Genomic DNA, 15482 nt, shown 5'->3' on the forward strand with positions numbered 1-15482 from the left:
TTTCCGAAGCTCATCGAAGTCCTTGATTTATAGTAAAAGTTTCACTGCTCCATGATTCCTTCCTTCGCTGGTGCTACCAGATCAGGCTGTCTATTGGCTTCCTGAGACGAAATGCACCTACATCGATTTTCTGTTTTTGTTTTCTATTCTCTTTTGTAAAACTTAATTATGTTCTGCAAAAAACAACAGCCCCCTTCCCTTCTATTTTCTTTTTACTTCCCAACCCTGTCAGTGGGGCATTAGAATACACTGACTGCTCCCCTGCAGAGAGTAAAAGTCCCTCAATGGGGACACCTGTTGCCGTAGGTGGCATCCCGTAATGTTTACGAAAAGGATCCTGGTGGCTGAGCAACTGATAACTAGAGAAATAAAGGTATCAGTTGCAACACTCCACTTTGGCCTCATACTGGGCCAGACGGACGGTCGGAGAGGCCCGATCCGATCAATCGGCTGGTCACGTCTAGCTCACCACTTATACACATATAATCTGCACCAAATATAAATACTACATGACACTCCCCCATCAATACTGATCCCCAAATAAGTGGTGAAAGCGGGTCAATTGTATATAGTGAACAAGGACTAGACATGGATGTTTTTCTCTAATCTTTCCCATATTTTACTTGTATGGGAGAAATTAAGATACACATGTGCTCGAAGCCTACATTATGTACAAGTATATCATACCTGTAACCATCTTGTAGCCAGGGCGAATGGGCTTCCCCCCTGTGCGCATCCCAAGTAGGGCTCCAAGGTGGGTGGGGAGCAGGGATGATGAATTAAAAAAAACGAACCCAATATGAGTTATAAAAATCCAAGTAAAAAAGATTTTTAGACAGTTCAGACAGTAACACGAATGAGGAATAAGATAACTATCTAAACTTTATAGTAATGGAGTCAATTGGAGAAGTGCCTTTAACCAAACTCTCCCCCTTCAAGATAGAAAAAATACTATCAGAAAGGGTCAAACCTAAACTAGTCAAAAAATTAAGAAATGGTATTCTTCTGATAGAAATTTTTATTAAAGCACAGGCAGATGAACTTTTAAAATGAAAACTTTTTGACAATATAAAAATAAAAACATATCCTCACAAAACACTAAACATATGCAAAGGAGTGGTCACTTTGCTCCATCGACGAAATCCGTTCAAATCTAAAAGAACAAAATGTAACGGATGTCAGAAGAATTCAAATTAAAAAAAAGTGGAGAAATGATAACACACATACGTATATATTAACCTTTTACCAACAAAAATTCCACAAGAAATAAAAATAGCCTACGAGAAACTAAGAGTCGAAACATACATCCCCAATCCACTGCGTTGCTTTAAATGTCAAGTTTGGTCACCATCAAGACCGATGTACACGCCAGCCAGTGTGTGGAAGGTGTAGAGAAAACGGCAATCATATCAACTGTCAAAAAACTTATAAATGTGCCAACTTTACAGAAAATCACAGTGCCTACTCCAAAGACTGTGAAATCTGGAAAAAAGAAAAGGAAATTGCAACGATTAAACACTCATTAAACATCACCTACCCAGAAGCAAGGAAAAAGGCAGTAACAGCTAAATATTCCGAAATAACAAAAAAGAATACTCCCAACACAAATAAACACAATGACAATTATTGCACAACAAACCTTGATATTAAAATCCAAGACCTCACCAACCAAATCAAAATATTGATAAATACAATTGAAGAAATGAAAAAAACCTCACTGGAACCAAAAATCCAAACGCCACACCCAGTAGACCAGAAACAAATCCAAAAAAACAAACCAGAACCAAACTTAACTAAACAAAAACTACAAATAAACCCACAAATTCCCCTCTCCAATAGCTTTAAGATATTGGAGATCGAGAACTCTGAGGAGCAGAATACCAACAATAAGGAGAGTCCCTTAATCCCCCACAAGAGTTCTAATATAAAAACAGATAACAAGCAAAAAAATAAAGATTCTCCAAAAACACCCGAACAGACAAGAACAATAAATGGGAAAAATTCCTCGAAGAAAACCAGCCCCACAAAAACCAAACCACGATCTCGCTCAACATCTTAAACCAGAGATAAATCAAGCATAAAAACTAACAAACCGATTGAACACAAAGAACCAGAAGCCATGGAAACAGAAACCGAATCCACCAAGGATAAAAAGCTCACAAATACTCAAACGCGCATGAAACAGTCAAATGATTCAAATACAAAAACTACAGACCAAAATAAATTTAAAACCTCCTTGGAAACAATGGAAATAGAAGATAAAACTTCTAAACCCCCATGAAAAAGAAAACAACCCTATTCTCAAGACAAAAGGAAATCAAATACATAAAATCTAAACTATGGCCAACAAAATAATCCAATGGAATTGCAGAGGTATAAAAGCCAACCGGAATGAATTACTTCTACTAATATCCGATCTATGCCCCACAATAATATGCCTACAAGAAACCTTTTTAAAACCATCTGAAAATATCAATCTCCAAAGTTTTACTGAATACAACTACACAACAAATAACCCAAATAGAGCTTCTGGAGGAACATCCATTCTCATTAACAAAACCACAGCACAAAGCCAAATAAATCTACAAACTAACTTACAGGCAATTGCTGTCACAACCACCCTACATAGAATGGTCACAATTTGCTCCATTTATCTGCTTCCAAACGACCCCATAGATGGAACTGAAATAGAAAAACTATTTTAATAGACATAATGTTAGTTGGGGATGCTCAAACACAGATAGAAAAGGAATCACTATAGAAAATATTATCAACAACAACAATCTATGCATATATAACAACAAAAAACCAACCTTTATTCACTCCGCTACAAACTCGTCCTTAGCAATTGACCTCTCTATAAGTGATCATAGTATCTTTATAGATTACAATTGGATTGGACAGTGCATATGGATACCTGTGGAAGTAACCACTTCCCAATAACACTAGAACACTTTGGTTCTGAAATAACCTTAAAAATTCCTCGTTGGAACCTTAAAAAAGCTAACTGGAATAAATTCAAATTACTATGCAAACACAAACTCCTACCTGGAAAACATGAGAAAGACCTGATTACACACTTTACAGATACCATTATCTCAATAGCAGAAGAGTGTATTCCTAAAACAAAATCATCAACCAAGTATAATCGTCTCTGGTTTAATAATTACTGTAAAAAGGCTATCAGGCTACGATGTGCTGCATTAAGAAAATTCAACAATCAACCAACTACTCAGAATTTAAACAACTTTAAAATATGCAGAGTTAAAGCACGCCGAACAATAAATGAAGCCAAAAGGGAATCATGGAAGAATTTTGTATCTAAAATCAATAACACCACCAAAGACAAAACTATGGAATATGATTCAGAAAATATCGGGAAAAAACACCAGTCCTCCTCTCAACCACCTCTGTGTAAACAATAATAAAATAACTAAAAAAGAGGACATGGCAAATCTGCTTGCAGATACTATTGCAAATAATTTATCTTCTAAAAATTCCAGATCATTAAACAGGAATCAGAAAAAAACAAACTGAACTTTAAAAATAATGATGAGGAAGAATACAACAAACCTTTTACCATCCATGAACTAAAGGATACATTAAAAAAAGCCAACAACACGGCTGAGGGACCTGATAAGATAACGTATGAATTTCTAAAACAACTACCAGATGAACCATTAAAGTATTTACTTTCTATTTATAATGACATGATATCGCCCCATAGCTCTAACAAGCTCATGGAGAGAATCGTCAACAACAGGTTAATTTGGTTTCTGGAAACAAATAAAAGTAACTAATTTTCAATGTGGCTCCCGAAAACATTGGAGCACAACAGACCATTTAATTCGTTTAGAAACTTTCATCAGAAATTCATTTATACAAAAAAAGCATATGACTGCTATTTTCTTTGATCTTGAAAAGGCGTACGATACCACATGAAGGTATGGCATCATGAAAGATCTCAAAGAAGCTGGAGTGAAAGGAAGACTGCCCATCTTCATCAACAACTTCATTAATAATAGACTATTCAATGTCCGTGTAGGAACGTGCCTATCGGACATCAAGGAACAGGAAACGGGAGTCCCACAGGGAAGTATTTTGTCGGTAACATTATTCAGCCTAAAAATTAACAATATTGTTGGATGCATAAACCAAGGCGTGGATTGTTCTCTATATGTTGATGATTTTTTAATTGCATACAGCTCGAGACATATCCATCTAATTGAGCGTTAACTTCAACAATTCATTGACAAAATTAAAAAAATGGACAAATAAGAATGGCTTCAAATTTTCCATTAACAAAACAAAATGTATGCACTTTTGTCAACTAAGAAAACTGCACCCAGATCCTCTTTTAAAACGAAATGATATTCCGATTCCTGTTGTAAATGAACATAAATTCTTAGGGTTAATACTAGACAAAAAACTTACATTCATCCCTCGTATAAAACATCTTAAAAATAAATGTAATAAAACTCTCCAGCTAATGCGGGTCATTGCCCACACAGATTGGGGAGCGGGCAGACAAACCCTATTAAAGTTATATAGATCACTAGTGCGATCGAAACTAGACTATGGCAGCTTCATTTACGGTGCCACCAGAAAGTCGTATATAAAGATATTGGACACCGTTCAACATCAGGGCCTCAGGCTTGCGCTGGGAGCCTTCCGAACTTCCCCCATCGATAGTTTCTATGCAGAAGCCAATGAACCCCCATTATCAATTTGACGCGACAAACTAGCCTTGCAATACTTGACCAAAATTCTCTCTTGCCGAGACAATCCTGCTTACAACTACATTGCAAATTCACTAAATTACTCGTTCTATGATAGGGAAAAATCACAACCAACAAATCCAACCTCTAACTGAACCTTCAATCCAAATTACCAAAATCTATATGACCAAAAAGTAAAAGCTATAAAACCTTTTGTTCTCCATACAAAACCACAAGTAGAAGATGCAGGTATCACAATCACCAAAATCCATGATGTCAACCAACTAAACCTTCCACCCTGGCTACTAAAACAACCTGAAATTATCTTTGAATTAAATAACCTCCCAAAAAATCAAACCCATCCACTAACCTATCAAGAAAAACTTATCATTCAGGAAAAACACCCAAACCATCAGCACATATACACAGATGGGTCCAAAGACAGCATCAAAACCGGATGCGGAGTCGTATCCACTAACATTACCTCACAGAAGCGACTACCAGACAATGCCTCAATTTTTAGTGCCAAAGCCACAGCCTTAGATATGGCACTAGATCTCATCACTGACCTTATCCACAACAAATTTATAATTTTTTCAGACTCCCTATCAGTACTCAAATCCTTAAAGAATAAAAATTTAAATAACCCACTACTCATCAAACTGCTACAAAAAATACACACTCTCTCACAAAACAAAAGTATCAAATTCTGCTGAATCCCCAGTCATTCTGGAATTCAGGGCAATGAAAAAGCTGACATAGCTGCCAAAAATGCTTTAAAACTCCTTAAAAGCAATATAAAAATTCCACATTCTGACTACAAACAACAAATAATCTCATTATGAAGAAATGGCAAGAAAGATGGAATAACTGTCCTAATAAAAAACTTTTCAAGATTAAACTCACAATAGAAGAACGATTACCAGATGCCAGAAGATCACATAGAGAGGAAGTGATTTTGTCCCATATTCGCATAGGACACACGCACATAACCCACTCCTTCCTGCTAAAAAAAGAAGACTATCCAGAATGTTTTGCATGCGAAGAACCTTTTAAGGTAAAACACTTTCTTTTGGATTGTGGCGATCTCACGCATATCCGGCAAAATTATTACAATGTCAACAATATGAAAGAACTATTTAAAAAAATAAACTCCAACAAAATACTAACATTTCTGAAAAAAGTAAATCTATATAAAAGAGTATAACTTTAATTCAATCTAACTTTACACCCCACCCCCAAAAAAATAAAGGAAGCACATCACCTAAATTAAAATATCTATTCCACAAAAAAAAAAAAAAAATTGGAACTTGGCATTAAATAACCAAAAAACAAAACACAAAAAGGTTGATATGCCGTAAAACCAAACCAAACCAAACCTTCGCTGGGTTCATTCTTTTATTCAGTCAATATTCTAACTTTGAGCGCTGATCATTGGCTGGTGTCGTTGATATTTTTTTCTGCGACGCCGCTACCACGCCTTCGCCGGCTTTGCCAACCCAACCTTCGCTGACTTACGTCTTGTCACTTTGAAACGCGAAGCTCCACTGACTGTTGACAACTTTTTTCAGGCCCCTCTCTCTATATATGATCTATCTCTCTCTCTTTCTCTACACAGTTTCTCTCTATATATACGGTTTATTTCTTTCTATCTTTCTTTTCTCTTTCCTTTTCCACTCTTCGTTCACAGTATCTCTGTTTCTCCCTTCTCCTCCTGCTCGCAGGCCTCCTCCTCCCCTTTTTTTTCTGTTTTGTTTACAAAATGTGACCGAGCAGACGTGAATTGGATCCTTTTGGCGCAAAAATGACACAGTGAATAAAATATACTGAAAATATATCTCCTCTCGGCTAAAAATCAATAAAATAATTTATTATACATTTTAATAAATGTATCACAATATATATATATATATATATATATGTATATGTATATATATATATGTGTGTGTGTGTGTGTGTGTTTTATTTTTTATTACCGTTTTATCTGTTTGGTTACATATGTGTCGGATGTTGGTCCAACATCCGAAACCAAACAGATAAAAAAGTAATAAATAAAATAAAACACATATTTGCTCTGCAATAGTATTGAACACTCTCTTCAGGTTTTTACTAATTACCAGTTTTACTATATATATATATATATATATATATATATATATATATATATATATATACTAGCATTTCAGCCCGGCCTTGCCCGGGTGTTTGGATGTGCATGTTGAGCAAAAAAAAAAAAAGTGGTAGTAGGAAGGCAGGCTCAAACCCGTACCACAAAGGAGGAAAAGAACTGGAAAAAACCTGACATCTTTGCTGTTACGACCACCGCAAAACCAGAAGTGACGTAGGTTTTAATTAAAGCTAGACAATTGAAAGGAAAGGATTAGCCAATTTTTCAATATTTGTCGTCTGAAAGGTCGAACTTCAAAACGATACTGATCTTGAGAAAATCCGTCGCCTCTGTCGAAAGTTTTAGGCAGACATACATACATAGATACATTTAGTTACATTGGTAACTAAAATTTTTCGAACCAAACCGATTAAAAAGCTTGCCCTATCTCTGAATACCCTTTATGTAAAATTTCAAATGTTTAGACCAGAAATTGTCTGAGTAATTTGGTAGAGACTGCAGAGGTTAATTTTTTTAAACTTTGACTCCTATTATGACCCCTTAACCTTTATTGTTTGGGGCTCAAATCAGGTTATTAAGTTAGATCCATGTCCAAGGAACCTATATCTAAAATTTCAATTGTTTAGACCCAAAATTGGCAGAGGACTTTGGTAGAGTTTTTAAAGGTCAAATCGTTGAACTTTTACATCTTAACAGACAAATTTCTGGCCGAAAACCGCTCACAAAGATTTTTCCAAATCTCAGTACCCTGTATATCAAATTTCAAGTCGGTAGACTTAAAATTGAGAGAGTTATTGCGTAAGGAAATGCACACAGACACACAGATACACAGACACGTTCACTTTTATATATATATATATATATATATATATATATATATATATATATATATAGCCTACATAACCTTCTCTTCACTTGTGGTCACTCCTACTCTTAAGATAAAAAGTCAAAACTGAACATATACTTCCTGAATGGATGGGGGGAGGGGATTGTAGAAAAAAAAAAAAAATAGCTGCGCTTCAAACTGTGTAATTTTAAATCCGAATTTTGAATGTGTTTTTAAGTATAAAAATTCATTGAATTAATAACTATTATCTTTCAGATAACCATAAAAAAATTTTTTTCATTATTTTTACGAATGACAGTTGTTAAATATTTTAAAATAAATTATAATTTTTCTTTTAGAAAGCCCAATTTTACCAATATAGCATTAAATAGAGAATGCTTTGAAGAATCAATACTAATATATATATATATATATATATATATATATATATATATATATATATATATATATATATATATATATATACCACTATGGAAGTTTAAAAATTGCAATGATTGTTTCTGCAATTTGTTGATTATGTGAGATAGCATAATGTAAGGTGGCTGAAAGGGGCCAAAAAATATTAAGCTAAAAATAACATAATATTGAAGGTATTTCACCATAAGCAGTGTTTGGAATTATAATTTGTCTTTGCCTGGTCATACATTACGCTTAAATATGATATTTTAATTTGTCCATATTTTTATAGTTATGATTTAAAAATTATAAAATAAAAAAAGTATTTGGCATTGGAAGTGAAAGCAAAACTGTAGCATTTAAAGCTGGAGTCATTACTGTACCAACGTGCATTTAAAGCTGGAGTCATTACTGTACCAACATGACATGCATATAAACTGTATAATAATTAAAAATAAACTAAGATGAAATGTACAAAATGTATAATGATTTTTCAATTTTGACCCATTTTTGACCCCTCAAAAACTATTTTAATCGGCTAAATACCCATAAAAGTCCTTAAAAAATCCAATCATTTGATGCCCTCTCTGCAACTTTTAGTTTCAGAAGAGATAGAGTTTGAAAATATGGAGACAGGCAAACAGACACATATTGCCTTTTATATATTAGATTTAATTATTTAAAAATAAACGGGTATTTGCTTGTTTGGTTTTATTAAAATTAAAAAGAATTAAAATGCTTAAGTAAATATTTAGACACATCTAGGCGTCTATACTTGTAAAAACCTTAATCTATGTGTGAAGGAATTTTCAACTCACAAGGAAAAAAAATGTAATTACTTGAAATTATATTGTAATATTTACTTATATTGTAATATTTACTTATATTGTAATATTTACTTATATTGTAATATTTTTGCATATTTAAATAGCAAATCATCCTAAATCGTATATGAAAAAATTAGTTTAATTAAAAACTTTTTGCAAATATATTTAAATTTTGTTTTGTCTGAGTTAAGTATATTTTTGGGGGAAAAATTTAAAATTCTATCAAATGTATTATTTTATTGCTTTTTATATGATAAAATTCAGAAATAATGGATTTTAATAGATTTTAATTAATTAAAAAAAACAGTTGAGGTTGCAGGATGGCAAAGGAAAATGTAATGAAATGATAAGAATATAAACATAAGAGAAAAGGATAACCTCTCAGATATAGATTAGTTTAGAAATCTAGTTTCAAAACTATCCATTATGTAACACTGATGTTCAACCAATGATGGTGATGTTTGTCATATTATTGCAGATGTCACAATCTTGCTTCTCTTGGGTTCGTACAGACTTGAAAAGTTCTAGAATTTTTACTTTTGCCTTGAAAAGTCCTTATTTCTATTCTTACTTTGAAAATATGGAAAATGTTTTGAAAATTTCATGAAAAGGTCTTAAAAAGAAAATATTGTTCAGTAAAAATTTGTCAAAATATTAAAAATAAAATCAAAATAAATACTGTTAAATTATTTTTTTAGTATTAATAACAATATTAAAATATTTTTAAATATTGAAAATAAAATCGAAATACATTGTTCTGAAATTTCATAGTATTATTGAGTTATTCATAGTATTATTGAGTTATTCATAGTATTATTGAGTTATTCATAGTGTTATTGAGTTATTCATAGTATTATTGAGTTATTCATAGTATTATTGAGTTATTCATAGTGTTATTGAGTTATTCATAGTATTATTGAGTTATTCATAGTATTATTGAGTTATTCATAGTATTATTGAGTTATTCATAGTAGTATTGAGTTATTCATAGTATTATTGAGTTACGTCCCTTTATTACAAAACTACCTTGAGTAGTTTTGTAATAAAGATTTAAATCTCTGTCTATTTCTGTTCTCATTTATAATTTAATTTTGGGGGCGTGGGTGTACAAGGGAGGAGGAGTAGTGGCGGCCACCATAAATAAAATTATTTCCCCCCCCCCCTCCTCCTCTAAAAGAATACTTTCCTTGCACGCATGGGACTCTCCAATGGTGACATAAAAAAAAGAAAAAGAATTATGATAATTTAAAATTAGGCTGTCTCCGCCTCCCCCTCCTCCCCATCTTGGTTGGAAATTAAAAGCTGTAAAGAAAGTAAATATTTGAGATAAAACTACTTAAAAACACCAAAAAATGATGCAGGTTGCAAAGTAACTTTTATTAGCTATGGTAACATTTATTTGTTTTATATTTGATTTTTTGCTACTTTTTTGAATTGTAAAACATATACCAAATTTTGTTTGGAACATTTTATTTTTGTCTGGAGAAGGCCTTGAAAAACGTCAAAAAATCTTGAAAAGAGACTTTCAAAATCTGTACAAACCCTGTTCCCTATATATGAGACTACAACAACACAAAATGCTGACTATTTTGATGTTTCAATTCATCTAAAGTTGTGAACATTTTGTGCTGTTGCTTTCATTTCATATACACTTTGGAAAAATGATGACATGTAATTATGTAGTAAGCAACATTTTAAATTAAATATCTCACAAAAACAATTTTTTTGCTATAATGAACAAATATTCTAAGCATTTTATGAATCTGTTAGAAAAAAATGTTATTTGTTGTAATGGATATTTGAAATCTAAGATTCCTTATTTATTTGTGGTAATGATCTTCCTCACTTTCTCACGCTATCTCATTCTAGCCTCCAGGTAATATTTCATAGGTGCATTATGAGTCTTCTGTTGTATAATTGTGTAGTCTCTGCATTGAATTTCATCTCTGTTTTGGAATCTTCAAAAGAACATGCTTAACTTTCCAGCAATGACCAAAATATCTTTTTTCTCTCTCTTTCATAGTTGGAAGCAATCTAGAAGTAAAATCTTCCTAGAAAAATGAAACAAAATAAAAAGCTATTCATAATATCTCCTATGGATACCTTCATTGGATGAGTCCAATGAAGGTATCCATAGGAGATATTATGAATAGCTTTTTATTTTGTTTCATTTTTCTAGGAAGATTTTACTTCTAGATTGCTTCCAACTATGTAATCAAAAATGAAATGAAATGTCAAACTTCAAATAATTTTTCTTTTAATTTTTCTTTTTAGAATTTTAAAGACACGAATTCAAAAGCATATTCCTTGCTTTGAAATCAAATGGAAACCTTCAGGTGAATCTTTTGCTTTTTACCCATGTTTCAGTATTATTTCTAATGTAAAAGACGTCAATACAATTCCTCAATGGTAATTCTTTAAAAAGTTGAATGTCAAAAGGTTGCGTGAATTTTCTAATAAAGCAAACTTTTTATTGACTGATGCAAATATTTGCATCATAAATGTCCACAATTTCATTGACCGGTATACTTATCTACTTCAAGATGCACATATATCATATATAAACATGTACATGCATCATTAAAATATTATAGCAGCATATGTGTGTGTTTGATAAACATGTTCTGTTCTAGAATAAAATATAATTTACCAATTCTATGAATGTGTACTCGTGCGTTCACTGCACAGGTTGTGATCGTTTCATTTATTGTGCCAATCCAAAATTATTTCTTGATTCAGTCAGTGTTGCAACAAAGTGTGCATCACCTTCTGAAAAGCTGTCTGACTCCCTCCCTCTCCAGCTACTGGAATCTTTTCACCACTGACTGATCCTAGCCTTTGTTTGTGGTCATCATTTGACCACCCAGAAATTGAGTACTTGAGATATTCACTAGAGATAATGGCCAAACAATCTACAATCTGGGACATCACTTTTCTCAAACAAGTCAGTTCCAGCATGAATAAAATACTTAGTTTAGTTTAAAGAAAACATCTCTCGTGTGGCTGGACTCTAATCAAAGATATTTTCAATTGTTCTCTTGATCAAGCATTTATCACCTGCAATATCTGTCATTCAAATGCACCATTAGAAGATGCCACACATGTTTATAGTTCATCATTTCTTAGCAACTCTCTAGTAATCATCCACTTCAACATTGTGAAATATTATTTTGACTTACATTTTAAATAACTTGTGTGAATCATTAAAAAAACTGAATTTTTTTTGTCTTTAATTTCTTAGATGTAACAGATGAAAATGCTGATAAATTCATTTCTATTGAAGAACAAAAATTGTTTACAAAATGTTATCCAGATCTTGTTGAACAATTTTCTAGCCTACAAATTTCTAAACATCGGGTTAAAAAGAAAGGTGAGTGTCAAATATTCTTTTCTTTCTTCCAACCTCCATACATTCAATATGAAATCATGAATTTAAATAACTTAATTGGTTGCAGTATTATTCAGAATTAAATCCAATACAAATCATATGCATATTCGTTTCAATTAATAAAGTTTTGTTCTTTTTTCATCCCATTTTATAAACTTATTTCTTTTGTTTTCTAGAATCCAGAAAGAAAATCAGTTTGACCAAAAAAACTAATATGCAACAAAATGATAATGTTTTACTGGATTTTGAAAAGCTTAGTCTTTATTCCTGCAGCTTGAGTGAAAATGGAAAAGAATTTCTACAAAAAGATACAGAAAATGGAAAAGAATTTCTACAAAAAGATACAGAAAATGGAAAAGAATTTCTACAAAAAGATACAGAAAATGGAAAAGAATTTCTACAAAAAGATACAGAAAATGGAAAAGAATTTCTACAAAAAGATACAGATTTCCGCATAGAAAATGTTGAGACATTACAAAAAGACACAAAATTTGGACTTTCTTGTGAACCTTTTTCTATTTTTCAACAAATAGGAAATCGAATTCCATCAGAAAGTTATAAAATGACACCGTCAGAAGAGCCAACAAAAGAATTATGTTACTCAACAAATAAGATATACACAAATGACTCACCACTGCATGACTTGTCAACTCATGATAATACAATCGAAGATAATTTTGAAAACATATTTTCTCCAGTTTTTCATAAATTGCATTTTCAAAACTTAATTCCAAAAAATACTTTTCAAAGTAACATTTTCAAAGAGAAACCAATATTAAATTCTTTTAAACTTTTAAGTCAGTCCACACCAAAATTACAAAATTATCCCAATACTAAAGAGAATGAATCCCAATACAATGAAAAAATTGTACTTTGTCATAGTAATCATATTGCTAATCAATTAAACGAAAGTCTATCTTTGACGCCAACTCAAATTGATATTGACAAAAGTCAAAACTTACAGAGGGTTGAAAGTGATGCTTTGTCTGAAATATTTTTTAGGGACACAAAAAAGCAAAATAATTCTTCAATCCGTGAATCCACACAATTAATATTAAACAATTTGTCTATTCATAAAATGTATCAAAACAATGAGAACTTGAAAAATGATGCTGATAATTTAGCTTTTGTAAATGCCTCTCAACATGAAAGTTATGAGAGTCTGTCATTTTTAAATCATAGTCCGTTAAAACAGGAAGCAAGTATCTCGTTTATCAATATTTCTAGCGATTCATCAAATCTGAATGAAAGTTCATCAGAAAAAACTGGTGAATTCCTTATTACTAATAATTGTGTTAAACAAAGTAATAATCAAAGCAGCCTCATCAATGAAACTACAAAATTAAAGCCAGATAAAAAATCTCTGTTGATCTATGAAGATTGTTTTAAATTAAATGATTATAGTCAAATTGCAAATGATAAAGAACTAAGTGATATTTTTAAAAAAGAGCAAAATCTTTCACCAAATTCTCCCAAATTAACTCTGGAAGATGATTTGCAATCACGTAAAAATGAAGATTGTTTACAAATGGCTAACAATACACTGCTCGATAAAAGTTCAATCTCTCCAAATAGTTTCCTTGCTTTTTCAAATGAATCTTCTAAGAATCCTAATGAATCTTTGTTTGCTCTTTTGTTGTCAAGTGACGACAATGATGATGAGTCGAAATTAATGTCAACAACTTTAAGTGATCAAGAGTTATTAACTAATCCTACGTTTACAAATGAGTCAATTACTTTTAATGAAAATGATTCAAATCACACGTTACATTCTTTTGAAAAAAGTTATTTGGGACAATTTGAGATTCAAACAACGTTCTTGAATGATTCCAATGAATCAAAGTAAATATTAGTGTCTGCCTCTTGAAAATGAAATCAAAGTGAATAGGATTTGTCAATCAAAAATATTTTTTCTAAAAAATTTTTAAGCTTGTATTTTTTATTTTATTTTTTTACTATGAAAATTTCTAACTTAAAAAATACAATGCAAACAATTAAAATATTTTTAAAAATTCATCAGTAAAACAAATGACTATAAAATGGTTTGATGCTTATTTTATCCAACTGTTTTTGTCTGCAAAAACCAATCATAAAATTATTGATGGTTTAAGTCCGAAAGTTCAAATTAGTAAGTGTTAACTTTCTTTTAACAATTGTACATATTTTTGAATACATATTATGACAGATTATAATCCAATTTAATAAGTGCTTTATAAAAAAAAAAGATAAATTGTAATTCATGTAATAAAATGTTTAATATTTTTAATTAGTTAAATTTTTTTTAAAGTGAATTATGATATAAAATTTGATTAATTTGGGTAAGTTAGTGTTGTGTACATTATTAATTTTAGATTAAGAGTGGGTGTTAAAATATTGGGTAAGTATATCCATTTCAAATATTATTTATTATGATCTCCCGACAATATGTGACATTTTTATACACATCTAGGATCCAACCTTTATGTGATGCGATGAAAAGAGAAAATACATCATGTGACATAAAGATGAATTTTCAGTAAATATTTTCCACCTGAATTTTGGGTTTCATATAAAAAAAAACATTCTGAAATTTTATGTGATTGAATTATTTTCTTCAATTTGTTTTTCTAAATAAATAAATCTCAACATTCATTGAAATATATTTAATTCTTGTGTTATTTGTTAGTTACTTTTTAGCAAAAAATCAGTATTTTTTATAAACAACCAGTTTTTCCACAATGTTTTGACCTATGTAACCTCCTACCATCTTCAGGTGTATTCACACTGGATGTTATTGGTGAATAGTGAAAAATGTTTTTTTTTTTTTTTTTTTTTGTATTTTTTTTTGGTTTTTTTTTTTTGCTTTCCCAACGAACATAGCCGTTAGAAATTCAAACGCAAATAGCTCCAAGTCAATTTCTTTTTTAAATAAAACTAGGTCTATTCCATTTTTTTGATATGATGAATGTATATTTTTGAGATGAGGATTTATAATTATTTTTTTGTATTTGGACTCTTATTCTCATCTTAATTGTTTTTTTCACAACATTTCGGCTGATGTAACCTCCGACCATCTTCAGGTGCTCATTGGATGTTATTGGTGAATAGTAAAAAATGGTTTGTTTGTTTTTTTTTTTTGCTTTCCCAATGAACATGGCCTGAATACACTTAAAGATGGTCGGCCGAAACGTTTGTGGAA

The 15482-nt window shown here is 31.3% G+C and overlaps 1 protein-coding gene across 1 annotated transcript in view; it reads left to right on the forward strand.

Annotated features, from left to right (window-relative positions):
* LOC145276877 (uncharacterized) overlaps window positions 1-14950 on the forward strand; it is a 244398-nt gene extending 229448 nt beyond the window's left edge. The window contains exons 10-12 of the mRNA XM_080128295.1: window positions 11191-11252; window positions 12158-12286; window positions 12481-14950. Coding sequence (XP_079984421.1) covers window positions 11191-11252; window positions 12158-12286; window positions 12481-14150 — 1861 coding nt within the window. The 3' untranslated portion in view covers window positions 14151-14950. The remainder of the gene's footprint in view (window positions 1-11190; window positions 11253-12157; window positions 12287-12480) is intronic.
* The last annotated feature ends 532 nt before the right edge of the window (window positions 14951-15482 follow it).

This window comes from Euprymna scolopes, chromosome 5, assembly GCF_053919585.1.
Source record: "Euprymna scolopes isolate OS-2025 chromosome 5, ASM5391958v1, whole genome shotgun sequence".
In the NCBI taxonomy this organism is placed as follows: domain Eukaryota; kingdom Metazoa; phylum Mollusca; class Cephalopoda; order Sepiida; family Sepiolidae; genus Euprymna; species Euprymna scolopes.